Source organism: Oryctolagus cuniculus, chromosome 2, assembly GCF_964237555.1.
Source record: "Oryctolagus cuniculus chromosome 2, mOryCun1.1, whole genome shotgun sequence".
Taxonomy (NCBI): domain Eukaryota; kingdom Metazoa; phylum Chordata; class Mammalia; order Lagomorpha; family Leporidae; genus Oryctolagus; species Oryctolagus cuniculus.
The window spans coordinates 117,571,433-117,590,574 of record NC_091433.1 but is presented as its reverse complement, the minus strand read 5'-3'; the positions used below and the strand labels follow the sequence as shown (position 1 = coordinate 117,590,574).

At 42.7% G+C, this 19,142-nt stretch overlaps 1 protein-coding gene across 2 annotated transcripts in view; it reads left to right on the top strand.

Annotated features, from left to right (window-relative positions):
- Positions 1 to 19,142, top strand: part of KCMF1 (potassium channel modulatory factor 1) — an 89,596-nt gene that overhangs the window by 44,505 nt on the left and 25,949 nt on the right. For both annotated transcript variants that reach the window (XM_051842704.2, XM_051842705.2), the window contains exon 2: positions 16,260 to 16,427. In XM_051842704.2, the coding sequence (XP_051698664.1) occupies positions 16,260 to 16,427 (168 nt within the window). The remainder of the gene's footprint in view (positions 1 to 16,259; positions 16,428 to 19,142) is intronic.

Sequence of the window (19,142 nt, the reverse complement as noted above, 5' to 3'; positions counted from 1 at the left end):
AAGGGAGGAGGAAGAAGGGTTGAAACATGGGTGCGATGGAGGGAAGTATCACTGTGTTCCTAAATCTGTATATATGAAATACATGAAACTTGTATAACTTAAGTAAAAAATAAAACAAATTTAAATACAAATTTAAAAAAAGCAAACAGTGACTCTGAAGCTGTAAATATTTGAAACCTGTTTTGATCAGTATCAATTCTAAAATGACTTTAGCAGTGACTCTTGGAAGTAATGGGTCAAAACTGTCTTGAGGAAAAAAAATCAAATTATAACTAAAAAAATTAATGTAAAAACCTTGAGAAAAAAAAAGGGTAAGTTTCAGGACAAGCACTGTGGTGCTGCTGATAAAGCCGTGGTACCTGCATCCCATATGGGTGCCAGTTTGAGTCCTGGCTGCTCCACTTCGATCGAGCTCTCTGCTAATGCACCTCGGAAAACAGCCGATGATGACCCAAGTGCTTGGCCCCAAAAGAAGCTTCTGGCTTTGGTTTGGTCCAGCCACAGCTATTATGGCCATTTGGGGAGTGAACCAGTGGATGAAAGACCTTTCTCTCCCTCTCTTTCTCTCTGCCTCTGCCTCTCCATAACTCTGCCTTTCAAATAAATCTTTTTTTTTTTTTTTAAGTTTTAATAGGTAACCACTCATATGACTGTATACCCTTGTGTGTCTCAGTTTATTAATTAGTAAAAGAACAACAGTTGATTGATTAAGTCTTTAGCAGGTGCCTTGGGCATCAAATCATTAAACAATAGTTGGTTATTTTATTTTTTTTATTTGAGAGGCACAGGCAGAAAGAGACAGCGAACTCCTTTCTGCTGATTCACTCCCCAGATGCCCATGCCATCTGGGGATGAGCCCAGGCTATTGCATTAAACTCAGTCTGAAGCTCCCACATGGGTGGCAGGAACCCCATTATTTGAGCTGGTACTGCTGTCTCCCAGATTCTTCATTAACAGGAAGCTAGGGTTGGGAACCAGAGGCAGAAATTGAACCTAGGCGTTTTTTTGGTAGGATATTGGCATACTAACAGCTCTGCAAAATGCCTGCTTCACCAATTGGTTATTGAGAGAATGCTGCTGTGCAAAGATGATTGGCAAAAGATTATCCTGTGCCATGTTCAGGTTTTTTAAGTGTGTTAATTTTCAAATCAGACAGTGCAAGTTTGAAAATGTATTTTTTTTTTTAAGATTTCATTTATTTATTTGAGAGATGCAGTTACAGACAGTAAGAGGGAGAGACAGACAGGTCTTCCATCTGCTGGTTCACTCCCCAAATGACCGCAACAGCTGGAGCTGAGCCAATCCAAAGCCAGGAGCCAGGAGTTTTCTTCTGGGTCTCCCACATGGTTGCAGGGGCCCAAATGTCCAGGTCATCTTCCGCTGCTTTCCCAGGCCATAGCAGAGAGCTGGATCAGAAGAGGAGTAGCAACCTACTGCGCCACAGTGCCGGCCCCAAAAATGTATTATTTTTAACTAGTATTCTGCCCTACAAAGTATTATGAATTGCTCATGTAGGCTCTACATACTTTCACAAAAATTATTGCATTCCCTAAAGAATTTTGTGTTTTGGGAGAACGAGAATTTAAAGCAAGTTCTGTCTGCCTTGTCTACACTCCACCACAGACCTGTCTTCAACAAGGAGCAGTTTTCTGTCCAGAGTACGTTGTTTAAAACAAGTAAATTGAGTTGTACATGAAAATACTGGTTTTCTTATTTCTACCAAATTGTAATCACAAAACTGTGGCTGACAAAGGATTCCGTTCTTAAAAGCCTGTTTCTCACCAACCACCCCATTACTACGTTGTTAAAACTTGAAACCGAGCTTTCCTGGGCCGATGTGGCTGCCTGGCTGCTGTTTCCTAGAAGTACCTGGCACAAGATTTTAACCTACATAATTTCTCCACCTGTAGGGGGAGAGTACTTGTTGTTCACCCCCTTCTTTTTCCTTCTCTTCTTTCCTTGTTCAATCAATCTTAAATTAATGTGTTATATACAGATATTAATCCCCCTTTCCCTTTTCTCTAATTACTACAGAAAAAAAGTCCCCTTCTCTCTTTCACACTTCATTCATTCAGCAGGTATTCATTGAGTCCACACATCATCCCAGGCTCCTTATAGCCATGTTGTTCACCTTCTTTTTGTGAGTCAGAAAACAGCTCTACTTATGGCTGAGTATAACAGTAGATGGAGTGCTATAGAAACTTCTCTGTTAACAGATAAGAGCCTCTGAAAGGCTGTTCTCAGCTCACTCATGAGCAAGCCCACTGTTACTTAGGTTTCTGTTTGCAGGCCAAGGATGCATTTCTATGAACTAAGTATAGAGCAGTTCTTTACAATCAAGCACATCAAGTGACTGTTCCAAAATGGACTAACTTCCTCTGCATTGTCAACTTTTAAAAATGAATTAACTTCCTTCTTTGACAAAGTTCATAAGGAATTTCTTAAATATGCAGCCCCTGTCTTTCCATCCACTTTGTTGGGCAGGTTTAAACCAGCCTTGAATCATCTACAGCCACAAAACTTCTATCACTTTCCACCTATCTCCAAACCTGTAGAAACTGATGGAATTAGTAATGTATGTAAAGCATCTGGCACATAAGTAATGAAGGAAGTTGCTGCTAATACCACTGAAGTGTCAGCTGTGTGTGGCAAATATTTTTATTCATTGCTATGCCCCCCAGAATTTTGTTGTTGTTTAGAGAGAAGGCAAAGCTCCCACTCATTGGTTCACCCTCCACATCATGTCCACATTGGCTATGGTTGGGCTGAGCCAAAACTGGTAGTGGGGAACTCAGTTTAGGTCTCCCATGTGGTGGTAGGAACCAATAAACTGGAGCCATCGGGGCCAGCACTGTGGCATAGTAGGCTAAGCCTCTGTCTGCGGCCCCAGCATCCCATATGGGCGTCGGTTCATGTCTTCGGCTGTTCCTCTCTGATCCAGCTCTCTGCTTGTGGCCTGGGAAAGCAGAGGAAGATGATCCAAGTGCTTGGGCTCCTGTACCCACGCAGGAGACCTGGAGGAAGCTTCTGGCTCCTGGTTTTGGATCTACTCAGCTCTGGCCTTTTCGGCCATTTGAGGAGTGAACCAGCAGATGGAAGACCTTTCTGTCTCTCACTCTCTCTGTAACTCTATTTCTCAAATAAAATCTTAAAAAAAAATCAACAATTGGAGCCATCACTGCTGCCTCCCAGTGCATGCATTAGCAGGCAACTGAGATGAGGAGCCAGAGCCATGAGTCAGATGCAGGCATGCCAGTGTGGGGCCTGGGTGTCTTGACTGTTAGACGAAATGCCCAGTCCTCCTGCTGCCAACTCCAGCAAAGTTGTTTGTCATTTTTGTATCCTGGCACAAATGAGGATACTTCAGAAAGTTCATAGTAAAACATGTTTGTTTTGGTGCAAAAAAAATTTGAAATTCATACATGATTTTTTCACAGTATGCATTTGCCACAATCTTTTTGAAGAACCCTCATAGTTGATACTCTATAAATAATGAAAGAATGAATGGGTGAATGCTTCTTTTTGTCATGTTTCATAGAACCTGCAAAATTGCACCTGAATAAAGTAGAAAAGCTGACTCCCAGTATGGAAAAGGTTGTGGGATTTTTTTTTTTTTTTAAGGATTGTTTGTTTATTTGAAAGACAGAGATCTCCCATCCACTCATGTACTCCCCAAGTGGCCACAAAGGTCGGCACTGGGCCAGTCTGAAGCCAGGAGCCTGGAACTCCATCTGGGTCTCTGTCTGGCAGGGATCCAGATACTTGGGTCATTTTCCACTGCTTTCCCCAGCACGTTACTGGGGAGCTGGATCACGAGTGGAACAGTCAAGACTTGATCCTGTGCTCATATGGATGCCAGAGTGGCAGGGGGCAGCTTAACCTGCTGTGCAACGAGGTTGTTGCACTTAGTTTCGGACTAAGTGTGAAGAGCATGCATTGCAAATCTGCTTACCAAGCTTCCCATGTTTGCCCTACCCTAATGTTCTTCTCAGTCGCCCAGTTCTTTCTTCATGATCTTCCTCTCCTCTGACTACATATGCTTTTCTTGCTTTCCTTTCCCTGTTCCTGGGATCTCTTTAGCTATATTTGTATGGATCACTGTACCCTATTACCCTATTTTCTCTCGAGTCTCTCCCTTGAAAACATGGCAGAGTTTTAAAATACATACGTAAAATGGTGTATATATCCGGCAGCCCCTTATGGGTGCTGGTTCCAGACCTGGCTGCTCCACTTTTGATCCAGCTCCCTGTGGAAGATGGCCCAAGTACTTGGTCCCCTGCACCCACGTGGGAGACCCAGAAGAAGCTCCTGGCTCCTGGCTTCAGATGGGCCCATCACAGCCATTTGTGGAGTGAACCAGCACATGAAAGATCCCCCCCCACCCCCGTAACTCCTTTCATGTAAAACAAATAAATCTCTAATAAAATAAAAGTAAAGTTGAGTTGTTGTTGTTGTTGTTTTTTTTTTTTTTTAAAGAAATCCCTAAAGCTACTTTATAATTTTTGCAAGGCAGGCTTCTTTTTTCACTTTGATTCTCTGTAGAAAGGTAAGCAACTTAGAGCTACTCCTACTCTAAGCACCCAGCTTGTGAAAAATTATAAAATTAAATTTCTAGGGCCAGTGCTGTGGCTTAGTGGGTAAAGCGAATGCCTGTATCCCATTTGGGTGCCAGTTCGAGTTCCAGCTGCTCCACTTCCAATTCAACTCCCTGCTAATGTTTCCCAGAGAGCAGCAGAGGTTGGCCCAAGTATCTGTGCTCTGTACCCATGTGGGAGACCTGGAAGAAGCTCTGGCTCCTGGCTTTTAAATCAGCATAGCTCAGGCGCTCAGGCCTTTGCAGCCATTTGGGAAGTGAACTAGCAGGTGGAAGATATTCTCTCTCTAACTCTCTCTCTCTCTAACTCTGCCTTTCAAATGAATAAATAAATCTTTAAAAAAAATTAGATTCTTCCTAACAGCAGTTTTCCTTTTGGAAATATCCTTTGATCATTATCTTTATATGAGGTAATTCTGGCTACTTCTGCTTTTCACTGAGCTGCTGCAGTTCATTTATTTGTTTTTGTGTTCATCTGAGGTCCTCTTCAAAGGGTTATAGATTTTCTAAATGCCTAAATGCAAAGAGCCCATTCTTGGGAATTATCTTTATTGTTGTAGTTCTTTTAGTATAGTTCTCTATGCAGTTTGTTAAGAGTATTTTATAGCATATATATGTAATATACGGACTTACCCTTTTTTGGAAAAGTCATAGCAACTGGAAAGATACAGAGGACTCAAAGAGATAATACTCTGACATTTCATAAAAATAAAAGACTCCAAATGACGTGGTGTTGCAGTTGATTTCTCAACAGTGTTGCAGTGGATTTGTTTCTGAGTGGAGGGAGCGTGGTGGGGGCAAGAGGCGCGGAGTCACCACACAGACCCCGGGAGTCGGGTGAAAGTGGGCTTGAGGCAAGCAGCCCGCAGACTCCTTTATTTCAGTTAGTACAACAGCTTATATAGTCAAGACCAGCCAATCCGGTCAAGGGGCGGTCTATGCCCCAACGAATCACAGCCTGTTGCCAGGCAGGCTCCATTGCCAGGTGGGATTCAAAGCCATTCCTGAAGCCGGCACCGCGGCTCACTAGGCTAATCCTCCGCCTTGCGGCGCCGGCACACCGAGTTCTAGTCCCGGTTGGGGCGCTGGATTCTGTCCCGGTTGCCCCTCTTCCAGGCCAGCTCTCTGCTGTGGCCAGGGAGTGCAGTGGAGGATGGCCCGAGTACTTGGGCCCTGCACCCCACGGGAGACCAGGATAAGTACCTGGCTCCTGCCATCGGATCAGCGCGGTGCGCCGGCCGCCACGGCCATTGGTGGGTGAACCAATGGTAAAGGAAGACCTTTCTCAGTCTGTCTCTCTCTCACTGTCCACTCTGCCTGTCAAAAAAAAAAAAAAAAAAAAAAAACGATTCCTGAGTAACTGACGCCCGCTTGCCAGCGGCCATCTTGGCATGGCCTTCTCATTCCACCACAACGTGGTATCTAGAAGTCAAAATTGTTGTCATGACAAATGCTGTATATACTCTAGAATCCGGGCTTCACATTTCAAATAGGGTCAATTTCCTGCTGTATTCGTTTTCACTGGGTTGACCGGTAACTTGTCCTTTATTGATCTTTACTTATCACCAACTCTCTATTCCTTACCTAAAAATTAATTCCAATAAAAAGTAAAAGCTGTACTAAAATGGTATTTTCCCCTTTAAAAAGCTATCAGGGGGACTGGCGCTGTGGCGCAGCAGCTTAAAGCCCTGACCTGAAGTGCTGGCATCCCATAGGGGCGCCAGTTTGAGTCCTGGCCAGTCCACTTCTGATCCAGCTCTCTGCGGTGGCCTGGGAAAGCAGTGGAAGATGGCCCAAGTCCTTGGGCCCCTGCACCCTTGTGGGAGACCCAGAAGAAGCTCCTGGCTCCTGGCTTTGGATCGGCACAGCTCCAGCCATTGCAGTCAATTGGGGAGTGAACCGTCAGATGGAGGACCTCTTCCCCTATCCCCTGCCTCTTCTCTCTCTGTGTAACTCTGACTTTCAAATAAATAAATAAATCTTAAAAAAAAAAAAAAGCTATCAGGAGGGACTGGACTGTGGTGCAACAGGTTTAGCTGCCACTTAATGATGCCTACATCCCATATCAGAGCACTGGTGAATTCTGGCTGCTTTGCCTCCAGTCCCATTTCCTGCTAATGTGCCTAGGAAAGCAAGGCCCAAGTCCTTAGGTCCCTGCCACCCATGTAAGAAACCCAGATGGAGTTCCTAGCCCCTAGCTTCGCCCTGCCCAGACCAGGCTTTAGTGACCATTTGGGGAGTGAACCAATGAGTGGAAAAATCTCAATATCTGCCCCCTCCCATCATTATGCCTTTGTTTTTTGTTTTTTGTTTTTTTTTGTTTGTTTGTTTTTTGTTTTTTGTGCAGAGTTAGACAGTGAGAGAGAGAGAGAGAGAGAGAGAGAGAGAAAGGTCTTCCTTTTCTGTTGGTTCACCCCCCAAATGGCTGTCACGGCCGGCACACTGCACTGATAAGGAGCCAGGTGCTTCCTCCTGGTCTCCCATGCGGGTGCAGGGCTCAAGCACTTGGGCCATCCTCCACTGCCTTCCTGGGCCACAGCAGAGAGCTGGACTAGAAGAGGAGCAACCGGGCCAGAATCTAGCACCCCAACCAGGACTAGAACCCGGGGTGCCAGTGCCACAGGCGGAGGATTAGCCAAGTGAGCCGCGGCGCTGGCCTATGCCTTTTGAATGTATGAATAAATAATATGTCAGGAAAAAAAAGTTAAGGAAATAAATATCAAAACCTCTTTCATAATTTTTTCTTTTATGAAAAACAAATCTAAGGGTCAGTGCTGTGGCACAGCGGGTTAACACCCTGGCTTTAAGCACTGACATCCCATATGGGCGCCGGTTCTAGTCCCGGTTGCTCCTCTTCCAATCCAGCTCTCTGCTATGGCCTGGGAAAGCAGTGGAAGATAGCCCAGATCCTTGGGCCCCTGCACCCACGTAGGAGACCCAAAAGAAGCTCCTGGTTCCTGGCTTCGGATTGACGTAGCTCCAGCCTTTGTGGCCATCTGGGGAGTGAACCAGTGGATGGAAGACCCCTCTCTCTCTCTCTGCCTCTCTCTGTAACTCTGTCTTTCCAATAAATAAAAAGAAAAACAAATCTGTTCTCACTAGAGGGCATATTCTCATTCATATTCTCTCTCTTTCTCTCTTTCTTTCTCCAAGAGGAAGAAAGGCAGAACAACCAAGACAGTGGGCTCCCATGTGCTGCTTTACACCTCAGATGCATACAGTAGCCCGGGCTGGACTCCAGCTGGAGCCAGGATCTGGGAACACTATCCATATCACCTACCCAAGTAGCAAGAACCCAATTATTTGAGCCATCACTGTTGCCTCCCAGGATCTGAATTAGTAGGAAGCTGGGGTAAGGAACTGCTTAGAGTCCAGCTCAGATACTTCAGTGTGAGATGCAGGCATGTTAGCCACTAGGCTAAACGCCCACTCCTCCCTCAAATTTTCTTTCTGTTTTTAAATCATTTCTTTTGAAAAGTCAGATTGAAAGAGAGAGAGGAAGAGACAGAGAGATCTCCTATCCACTGGTTTTCTCCCCAGATGGTGGCCGGGAGCTTCATTTGTGTCCCTAGCATGGCTGGAGGGGCCCAAGGACTTAGACCATCTTCCACTGCTTTTCCCACACCTTTAGCAGGGAACTGGATCAAAAGTGGAGCAGCCAGGATACGAACCAGTGCCCATATAGAATGCCAGAGTCAGATGGCTGCTTTATCTGCTATGTCCAAACACAGACCCCCCTTTTCTCTTAACTTTTGTTGATACCTTTTATGTATGCTTCAGAACTGCTAGAAACACAGTAAATGCTGAGGATATGGATGTATTCAGATAAAAATTTCAGAAAGCCATTTTTGTATACACCATTGTTATCATTAGGTTTTACCTGTGTCAAAATTGAGCATTTTATCTTGCTAAGTGGTTAGGGATCATAAATATCCCACCTTGGGGTCCGCACTGTGGTGCAGTGGGTTAACGCCCTGGCCTGAGGTGCCAGCATCCCATGTGGGTGCCAGTTCGAAGCCCGGCTGTTCCACTTCCAATCCAGTGCTCTGCTATGGCCTGGGAAAGCAGTGGAGGATGGCCCAAGTCCTTGGGCCCCTGTACATGTGTGGGAGACCTGTGGGAGGCTCCTGGCTCCTGGCTTTGGATCAGCACAGCTCCAGCCATTGCAGCCAATTGGGGAGTGAACCATCAGATAGAAGACCTCTCTCTCTGTGTAACTCTGACTTTCAAACACATACATAAATCTTTAAAAAAAAAAAAAAAACCACCATAAATTTATGATGTGGTTTTTGCTAGTTAGCATTTTACAAACTAGTGATTGTCTGAACTTCTTTGTGATTCAGTAGGACTAAAGCTAGATTATTTAACAATAAGTTGCATATTCTGTTATTTGACTAACTCAGGTTTTACAGGATGTATGCAGTTAGGACAAGAGAAACCTAAACTTTTAAAAATCTGATAGATCTCAATGCTATCTAGACAAGTAGTGGTCTTCCAGCCTTGCCACTCAATAACTGAACTCTTACTTCTGTCATGATAATTTTCTGTAGAAGCTTTGATTATTATCTTGGATACAACTTCCTGGTATCTCTTCCGAAGCAGCTCCGTTCTTTCTGTGAAGGAGTCGTTAGTTTTCCTATGGCACCTCTCTGTTTGGGTTGTGATTTCCCTGAGCCTGCTGGTGACCAGGCAGAAATCCTGTTGTCACTCAAGGAACAGCAGCAAAGAGCTTGCTTATGGAAGGAACTGTAGATTACCTGTAGTTGACACTAAAGGAGCCAATTTTGTTAGTTTGTGCTGTAAAATGATAATAAATTCTGATAGCCATACATAGAAGGGACTCTGGTTTGCACAGGGCCTGAGGTCCCTTTCAGTGCTAAATGAGAACGACAGGCAGAGGGGGACAAGAGACTGCTGTTCAGAAACTGCCCATGGCTGTGCATGGCTTGTACTTTTTATGTAGAGACTTAGAGCTACTTTCAGATGAGAGGTGGTATGAAACCTTCCATAAAGTTAGATATTGACTTAACAAGTTTATGATGATAAAAGGAAATCAGAGGACAGAGCTTTTAGCAAAACAGTGAGAAAAGATAGCAGGCTATGAAGAACATTTATGACATTTTTGCTTCCCTGACTTCTTATCCATAAAGGGTCAACATAAAGGATCTAACTGTATTAGAAGTGAAGCCTGAGACCACCATTCCCACCCTTCACATGAACCATTTAGAGAGCTTTGAATTAGAATAGCAGACAAGGGGAAAGCACCGCCAGCATCTTCCTACTGAAAATGATGCGGCGTTTGGCAGGATTGCTGTGCTCAGTCCAGGACTTCTTTGCACTGCCAGTCAGCAGCCCACCACCAAAGAGAAGGCTGGCTAGACTGATGTCAGACCACACCCATAGTTAGGGTTCAGAGCTGAGTTCACTTCCCTGCACCTAAGTTCACACTACGTCTGCTTGTCAAGGTTGTTGTAACCCAGTCGTATTAAACTTTGATTTGTGAATTCAGATAAATATGAAGTTACTTCCAAAAGTTCATGGAAGATGGAATTAACCATTTAAAAGTTATTTTGCTCTTAAAGAATTTAAATACGTGTAGTTTTTTCATAATATGCATTTTCCATGAATTTTTTGAAGACTCCCCCCATTTATTTCTGTCCATACTTTTTACTGTTATGCTTAGAACATTCTTATACTTGGAAGCTAATTTTAAGTACTTTAGTTTTGAAGCCTTCCATCTTTCCTGGCTCACATTTTCTTTCTCAGTGAAGTTTTTTTCTTTTTTTTTTTTCTTTTTTTTTTTTTTTTTTTTTTTTTTGACAGGCAGAGTGGACAGTGAGAGAGAGACAGAGAGAGAAAGGTCTTCCTTTGCCGCTGGTTCACCCTCCAATGGCCGCCGCTGCAGCCGGCGCACCGCGCTGATCCTGGCAGGAGCCAGGAGCCAGGTGCTTTTCCTGGTCTCCCATGGGGTGCAGGGCCCAAGCACCTGGGCCATCCTCCACTGCACTCCCTGGCCATAGCAGAGAGCTGGCCTGGAAGAGGGGCAACCGGGACAGAATCCGGCGCCCCAACCGGGACTAGAACCCGGTGTGCCGGCGCCGCAAGGTGGAGGATTAGCCTATTGAGCCACGGCGCCGGCCCTTTTTTTTTTTTTTTTTTTTTTTGTCAACTGTTTATCCTCTGTTTAATTTTCTTAGTAGCACTTAATTTTCTAACATGTTTTGTAACTTTTTTTAAAGATTTATTTATTTATTTGAAAGTCAGAGTTACACAGAGAAGGAGAGGCAGAGAGAGAGAGAGAGAGAGAGAGAGGTCTTCCATCTGCTAGTTCATTCCCCAATTGGCTGCAAATGGCCTGAGGTGTGCCGATCCAAAGCCAGGAGCCAGGAGCTTCTTCCAGGTCTCCCACATGGGTGCAGGGGCCCAAAGACTTGGGCCATCTTCTACTGCTTTCCCAGGCCATAGCAAAGAGCTGGATCAGAAGTAGAGCAGCCAGACTCAAATAGGCACCCATAGGGATGCCGACACTGCAAGCACACCAGCCCCTGTAACTTTGTTTTTATTCTTGTCTTTACCCACCAAAATGTTGGGGGGGAGGGGCTTTGTTTTGTTCAGTGCTGATCCCCAACACCTAGAACATATTACTTACTAGGTCATCACTATCTGCTGAATTTGCTGAAAAATTTCTGCCTTGATGCCATCATTTGACTCTCGTAATTTGGTGGAATCTCAATGTTACTTTGGAAAACTTAAAGAATATTTTGAGAACTAATTTCAAAGGGTCTGTATAATTTTTTCAAAGATTTATTTATTTATTTGAAAGTCAGAGTTACACAGAGAGAGGAGAGGCAGAGAGAAAGGTCTTCAATCTGCTGGTTCACTCCCCAATTGGCCGCAACAGCCGGAGCTGCGCCGATCCAAAGGCAGGAGCCAGGGAGCTTCTTCCAGGTCTCCTACGTGGTTGCAGGGGCCCAAGGACTTGGGCCTTCTTCTACTGCTTTCCCAGGCCATAGCAGAAAGCTGGATCCCATATGGGATGCCAGCATCTCAGGCCAGGGCATTAACCCACTGCACCACAGTGCTGGCCCCGGGTCTGTATATTTTTAAAACTTCTTTTTATTTATTTGAGGGGCAGAGAAACAGTTCCCATCGGTGGTACCTCCACCAAATGCCCACAAAGACAGGAAGTAGGCCAGGTAGAAACTGGGAGCTGGGGACACAGTCCAGGTCTCCCATGTGGGTGCAGGAAACCAACTACTTGACCATCACCACTGCCTCCCAGGGTCTTTGTTAGCAGGAAGCTGGTCAGGAACTAGAGCCAAGCATTGAATCATGAATATGGGACATGAGCATCTCAATTGACATCTTAATTACTAGGCCAAATGTCCTTCCCAAGGCTGTGAGTATTACTGAAATAAAATTATACACAGTTGACCCATCATATTCATAAGTTCCACATCTTGATAGATAAAGAAACTGATCAAGAAACAAAAAATCCCATGCTTTTTTTTTTTTTTTTTAAATACTCATTCAGCAAACACTGAGGGTCTGTAATCTGCCAAAACTAAATGTGGATGGTTTTCTATTTTGAACTGACAGCCCATTGGTTGTATTGTAAACAGTCCCTGCTTCTTTTTTTTTTTTTTCCCCCACTTTCTTGGTTGGAAGAAAGGAAGTTTTATGTATACATAGAGTGTATGAGAATATTTGAAACGAACATATTCCCTTTGCTACATATAAAAAGAAAGTTAATTTTTAAGATCCCTAAGGATCTCTTAGCCCACCTCTACCCCCCTTATCTTCCTCAGGGAACCACTGATCAAAAATTTGTCAGTTCCTTATTTCCTATTTATAGTCTCACTGCATGTTTGATTACTTAAACTGGATTATTATTGTTTTCGAATACTATGTGTGTTCTCTTGAGACTTCCTTTCACTTACCTGAGTCTCCTAGATGGTTCTCCCCCATGGTATGACTCATTCATTTTGTTTTTTCTTTTTCTATTCATTCTATGAATATGAACTGTTGACAAGGCTTTAGGTCATTAACAGTTTGTTTCCCAGTTACAAAAAAAATTCTGTCAACATTGTTCTTTTCTTCTGGTCCACGAACAGAAGATTGCTCAGGAAATTTAATTGAGTAGACTTGTAGTGTCATAAGAAGCATGCATGTTTGTTTGGGGAAAAAAATTTAACAGCTGGAGACTTTTGTTTTATTTCTGTTTTTAATTTAAGAGTTCCCAGCTGCTGCTTCACTTCCTAAATGCCCACAGTGCCACAGGCCAAAACCAGGAGCTGGAAGCTCAATCCAGGCCTCCCTCATGGTAGGCGGGAATCTGGTCATTTGAGCCATCACCACTGCCTCAATTAGAAAATCAGGAACCAGAGGTTCCAGCATTGTAGTATTGCAGTTAAGCTGGCACCTGTGACACCAGCATCCTTTATGGGTGCCAATTGGAATCCCAGCTACTCCACTTCTCATCTAGCTTCCTGTACCCAGGTGAGAAACCTGGAAGACTCTGGGCTCCTGGCTTTGGCCTGGCATAGCCCTGGCCGTTGCCAACATTTGGGAAGTTAACCAGTGAATGAGATACCCCCCCCACACACTGTAACTCTGCCTTTCAAATAAATAAAAACAAATCTTTAACAAAATGACAAAAAATCAGGAACAAGAGCCAGGAATTGAACCCATGTACTCTGTGGAACATAGTATGTCCTAACTGCCAGGCCAGATGCCCACCCCAGGAGGTATATGTGTTTAATTAGGCTAGAATGTGAACAGATTTTTCAGTGATGTTCTAATGTACACTTCACCAGCAAGGAATGAGTGTTTCTGTTGCTCTTTATCTCCATTAGTACTTGATATCATAAGACTTACAGTTTTCTGCCAAACCGGTAGATGTAAAATGATAAAATGATAGTTCATGATGGCTTTATCTGCACTTCTTTGATGACAGATGAGATTGTTTTTTCTTCAATTTATTGGCCATTTGTGTTTTATATTCTCTATAATGCCCATTGATATGATTGCCCATTTTCTTATTGATATGGCAGATGTCCTAATGTATTCTGAATGCCAGCTTTGCTTGCCATGTGTGTTGTACATATCACTAGTTTCTGAGCCTCATCTTCTCAGTCACTCCAAGGTGCTAAAAGCTGGGAGGAAAGTCTTCATTTTAATGTGGTTGTATTTCTTTTAGTGGCTTAGACTGTATGTTTGAGGCAAAGGGAGATTTAAAAATGCTTTATAATCTGAGCTCATGAAAATATTTCCCTCTGTTCTCTAGAGAGTTTTTAATTTTTCTTTTACATTTGTCTTTAACCTATCTGGAGTTGACTTTTGTGTATAGGATATAGGGAAGAGATCTAATTCTGCTTTTCCTACATGTGGATTATCACCTGTAGATACCAGTTATTGTCTAGTCCCTCTTTTCCCTGCTGATCTGTAGTGACCCTGATGTCATGAAAATTTTCAGCACTTTCTGTTACTGCTCTTTCTATTGTATTGCATAGGTCATTTTGTTTCGTACAAATACATTCTATCTTAATCACTGCAGCTTACATTGTATTTGTTACTGTAGCTCTTGATAATGTTAAATAAGTCCCTCCATCTTTTTCTTCAGGAGTGTCTTGACTGTTCTTGTAACTTGTGGAGAAATTTGAGTCAGCTTGTTCTATGAAAATTACTTTGTGATTTTAATTAGAACTATATTAATTCATGGATCAACTTAAGAATTGATCCTTGGGGGCCAGCGCCATGACACACTAGGTTAATCCTCCGCCAGCGGCGCCAGCATCCCATATGGGCGCTGGTTCTAGTCCCACTGCTCCTCTTCCAATCCAGCTCTCTGCTATGGCCTGCGAAGGCAGTGGAGGATGGCCCAAGTCCTTGGGCCCTGCACCCACATGGGAGACCAGGAAGGAAGCACCTGACTCCTGGCTTCAGATCAGCGCAGCTCCGGCTGTTACGGCCATTTGGAGAGTGAACCAGTGGAGGGAAGTCCTTTCTCTCTCTCTCTCCCTCCCTCCCTCCCTCCCTCTCTCTGTAGCTCTGTCAGATTAATAAATAAAATCTTTAAAAATAATAATAATAATTTGTCCTTTATTAAGAACCTAGTAGTCCATGAATCTGGATTTTTTAAATTGTTTTTTAAAGATTTATTTATTTACTTGTAAAAGTTACAGAGAGAGAGAGAGAGAGAGAGAGAGAGAGAGAGGGCTTTCATCTGCTGGTTCACTCCCCAATTGGCCACAATGGCCGGAGCTGGGCTAATCCGAAACCAGGAGCCAAGTTTCCCACGTGGGTGCAGGGGCCCAAAGAATTAGGCCATCTTCTACTCCTTTCCGAGGCCATAGCACAGAGCTGGATCAGAAGTGGAGCAGCCAGGACTTAAAACTGGTGCCCATATGGGTTACCAGCACTGTAGACAGCAGCTTTACCCCCTATGCCACAGCGCTGGCCCCTGAATATTTTTTAATGTCTTTGAATACATTTTTCTAAGTCTTTGGTTAGATTTGTTCATAGACACTTTTTAAAAATGCTGTTGCAAATAACATTTTTTATAGAAGATACATAAGTGAAAGTTCACCATTTTAATGCTTTCTGAGTGTGTAATTCAGTGGCATTAAGTACATTCATATCTTTGTCCTCTATCACCACCATCCAGCTCCAGGATTTTTCTGTCATCTCAAACTGAAAACTGTATCCATTAAGTGGTAACTCAATTCTGCTTTTCCCAGCCCCTGGTAACTGCTATTCAGCTTTATGAATGTGACTAATATAGGTGGAATCCTAAATGGCATGATTTTTTATAGTTCAATTTTTGCTACATATTTTTTGAAATCTAGAAATTGATTAGTTCATTTTTGGATCTGCTGGTTGCCCTGTTCGAACTTCTCTTTTATTTCTTTTAACCTATTGGGAATTGTTACTTGTATCCTGTTCTGATAGGAACTCTTACAGTCTGATTCTGCTAACTCTTTGGTGGTGCTTTGTTGTATATTTTATGATTTAAATGGAAATCATTCCTTTTAAGTTTATGTTGGCCAGATTCTTGGTGGGTAAACTAATTTAAGAACACTCTAAACCAAATTGTTGACCCAAGGTTTTTGGACCATTGGGTAGAAATTGGGCTATCAGCCTGTAAGAGCGTTTATGATTATAACTTTTACAGATTTCTTTGTTATTTTGCCCCTCCCCCTCAGGGTTGAGGGGGATTAACAGGGTACTTTTTATAATCCCTTGAAATTTCTAGCTCATGCCACATTGAGGGCACTTTAGGTCTCAGCCTCATGAGGAAACTCTTGTTAAACACCCCACCTTTGGTGGGCCTTGGCCGTGCTGCTGTGCTTGCCCTGCCATACTGTGGATGTCTAAGCCTGGATTCTTACCTACTTTAATAAATGCCCTCAGTATAAAAGCCACCTAATGTTTCCACTTTGCTAACTTAGCAAAACATTTTTAAAGGGGCTTTTACATTGTAACATTGTAAGTTAATTTACATTAGGAATATGAATCAGAGCAACAAATGTACCATACTGCTGGAAATTCCCTTATCATTTCATATGTCGTTGCTAGTCATTTTGAAAAGGATACGGGGTTAGATGAGCACCTTACACATTTACAAAAATGAAATGACTAATTAAAGATAATTCTTTTTTCATAGGTGTCAGCTGTGATGCATGTTTAAAAGGAAACTTTCGAGGTCGCAGATACAAGTGTTTAATTTGCTACGATTACGATCTTTGTGCATCTTGTTATGAAAGTGGTGCAACGACAACAAGACATACAACTGACCACCCAATGCAGTGCATATTAACAAGGGTAGATTTTGGTAAGTATTAGAGGAAAATTCTAAAGCTATACCCAATGGCATACGCAAGGTTCAAAGTTTATTAAAAATGCAATGAATCTTGCTTTTCTATTCTAAGCAACTCTGTCCCTTAATCAGTTTACTTGTTTATGAAGCCATTCCAGAATATACACAATGATGAGAAACAGAAGATTGCCTCGATAAAGAACAAGTAAAGTTGACTGGCACTATGGTATAGCAGGGTAAAGCCACTGCCTGCAGTGTTGGTCCTGGCTTCCCATGTGGACTCTGGTTCGAGTCCCAGCTGCTCCACTTCCTATCCAGCTCTCTGCTAATTTCCTGGGAAAGCAGCAGAGATGGCCCAAGTCCTTGGGCCCCTGCACTCTCATGGGAGACCTGGAGGAAATTGTTGGCTTCAGATAGGCCCAATTCCAGCTGTTGCAACCATCTGGGGAGTGAACCAGCAGGTGGAAGATCTTGCTCTCTGTCTGTCTCTCTTTCTGTAACTCTGCCCTTTAAATAAATAAATGAATCTTTAAAAAAAAAAGTCAAACTGTTCTTGCTCTGGTTATAGAAAGCAGATCGTTTCTACCATGGGTTAGAGGACATTGGGAGTCTGTAAGAAATATCTGTATTCCAGGCTATCATTTCTTATGTAGCCAACACTTGTCACAGTTTTTTTGGTTACGGCAATGCTAGTTAGATGTGAAGTGGAATCTTGAGGGATTTTGATATGCATTTCTCTGATGGCAAATGATGTTAAGCATCTTATGCTTATAAGCCATTTGTATTTCTGCTTTAGAGAAATGTCTGTTCAGATCATTTGCCTCACTTTTTAAATGGATGAGGCATCTTAATTATTGAATTATAATATTTCTTCATATATTTTCCTTATAAGTTGTTTATCAGATAATTACAAAATTTTTCTCCCATTCTGTGGGTTGTCCTTTTCATTTTTTGGTTAGTGTACTTTGAAACACAAAAGTTTGATAATGTTGAAGTTTTTAAAGTTTTTTTTGTTTAAAAGGCAGAATAATAGAGAGTGAGAGACAGAGGTTCTTGCATTCGCTGGTTCACTGCCCAAATGGTGGCAGTAGCCTGGGCTGTGCCAGGCTGAAGCGAGGAACCTGGAGCTCATCCGAGTGGCAGGAGACTACATGTTTGGACTGTCTTCTGCTGCTTTCCCAGGCACATTAGCAGGGGAGCAGCCAGGACCTGAACAGGTGCTATGACATGGGATGCCAGCATCACAAGCAGCAGCTTTACTTGCTGTACAACAGTAACAATAATGTCAGGATAATAGAATATATCTAAGTTTCCATTTTCATGATTTTTGGGTATCATACACAGAAGAGCACTGCCTAACTCAAGGTCATGAGTTAAGCCTATATGGTATTTTATGATTTTTATAGTTTTATCTCTTACATGTAGCTCTTGTTCCATTTGGAATTGACCAGCATTGTGGCATAGCAGGTTAAGTTGCCACCTGCAGTGCAAACATCCCATATAGCTATGAATTCAAGTCCTGGCTGCTACACTTCTGATGTAGCTCCCTGCTAATGTGCAGGTGCTGAGAAAGTAGCTGTAGATGGCCCAAGTGCTTGAGACCCTGATGAAACTCCTGGTTTCTGCCTGGCCCAGCGCTGGTCATTTGCAGCCATTTGGGGAGTGAACCAACAGATGGAAGACCTCTGTAACTCTGACTTTCAAGTAAATAAATTAATTTTTTAAAACTTTTTAAAGATTTATTTATTTATTAGAAAGTCAGAATTACAGAGAGAAGGAGAGCCAGAGAGAGAGAGCTTCCATCCGCTGGTTCACTCCCCTATTGGCCACAACGGGTGGAGCTGTGCCAATCCAAAGCCAAGAGCCAGGAACCTTCTCCAGGTCTCCCACAGGGTGCAGGGGCCCAAGGACTTGGTCCGTCCTCCACTGCTTTTCCAGGCTACAGCAGAGAGCTGGATCAGAAGTGAAGCAGCCAGGACTCAAACCGGCACGCATATGGGATGCCAGCACTACAGGCAGCCACAGTACCAGTCCCTAAAAATTTTTTTAAAAATTAATTTTTATATATAGTGTGAGGTAGAGGACTGACTTTATCTTTTGCACATGGATATGTTTGTTAAAGACTTTTTCAGCCAATGAATCGTCTTGATACTCTTTATTGAAAATAAGTTGACCATAAGGTTTATTTTTGGACTCTGAATCAATTCTACTAATCTTTATTTCCGTCTTTATCTAAGTACTAGACTGTCTTGATTTCTTTAGCTTTGTAGCAAGCCTTGAAGTTAAGAAGTGTGTGTCTTCCAGCTGTATCCTTTCTCATGATTATTTTGGGTGTTCTGGGTCCCTTGAGTTTCTGTGTGAATTTTAGGATCATTTTGTCAATCTCTGCAAAGAAGCCAGCTGGGATTTTGATAGGGATTGTATTGAATCTGTATAATAGTTTGGAGAGTATCACCATCTTAATATTAAATCCACTGATCAATGAACATGGAATATCTTTTCATTTATTTACATCTTCTTTAAATTTTTTTGACAAAGTCATAGTGTAAGTTTTGATTTCTTTCTTTAAATGTATTCCTAAGTATTTTATTCTTTTTGCTGTTGTAAATGAAATTTTAAAATTGTATTCTTGGAATATTTGTTGCAAGGATACAGAAAAACAATTTTTGTGTATGAATCTTGCACCCTGTAATGTTGCTGACCTTGTTTATTATTTCTGATAGCTTTTCA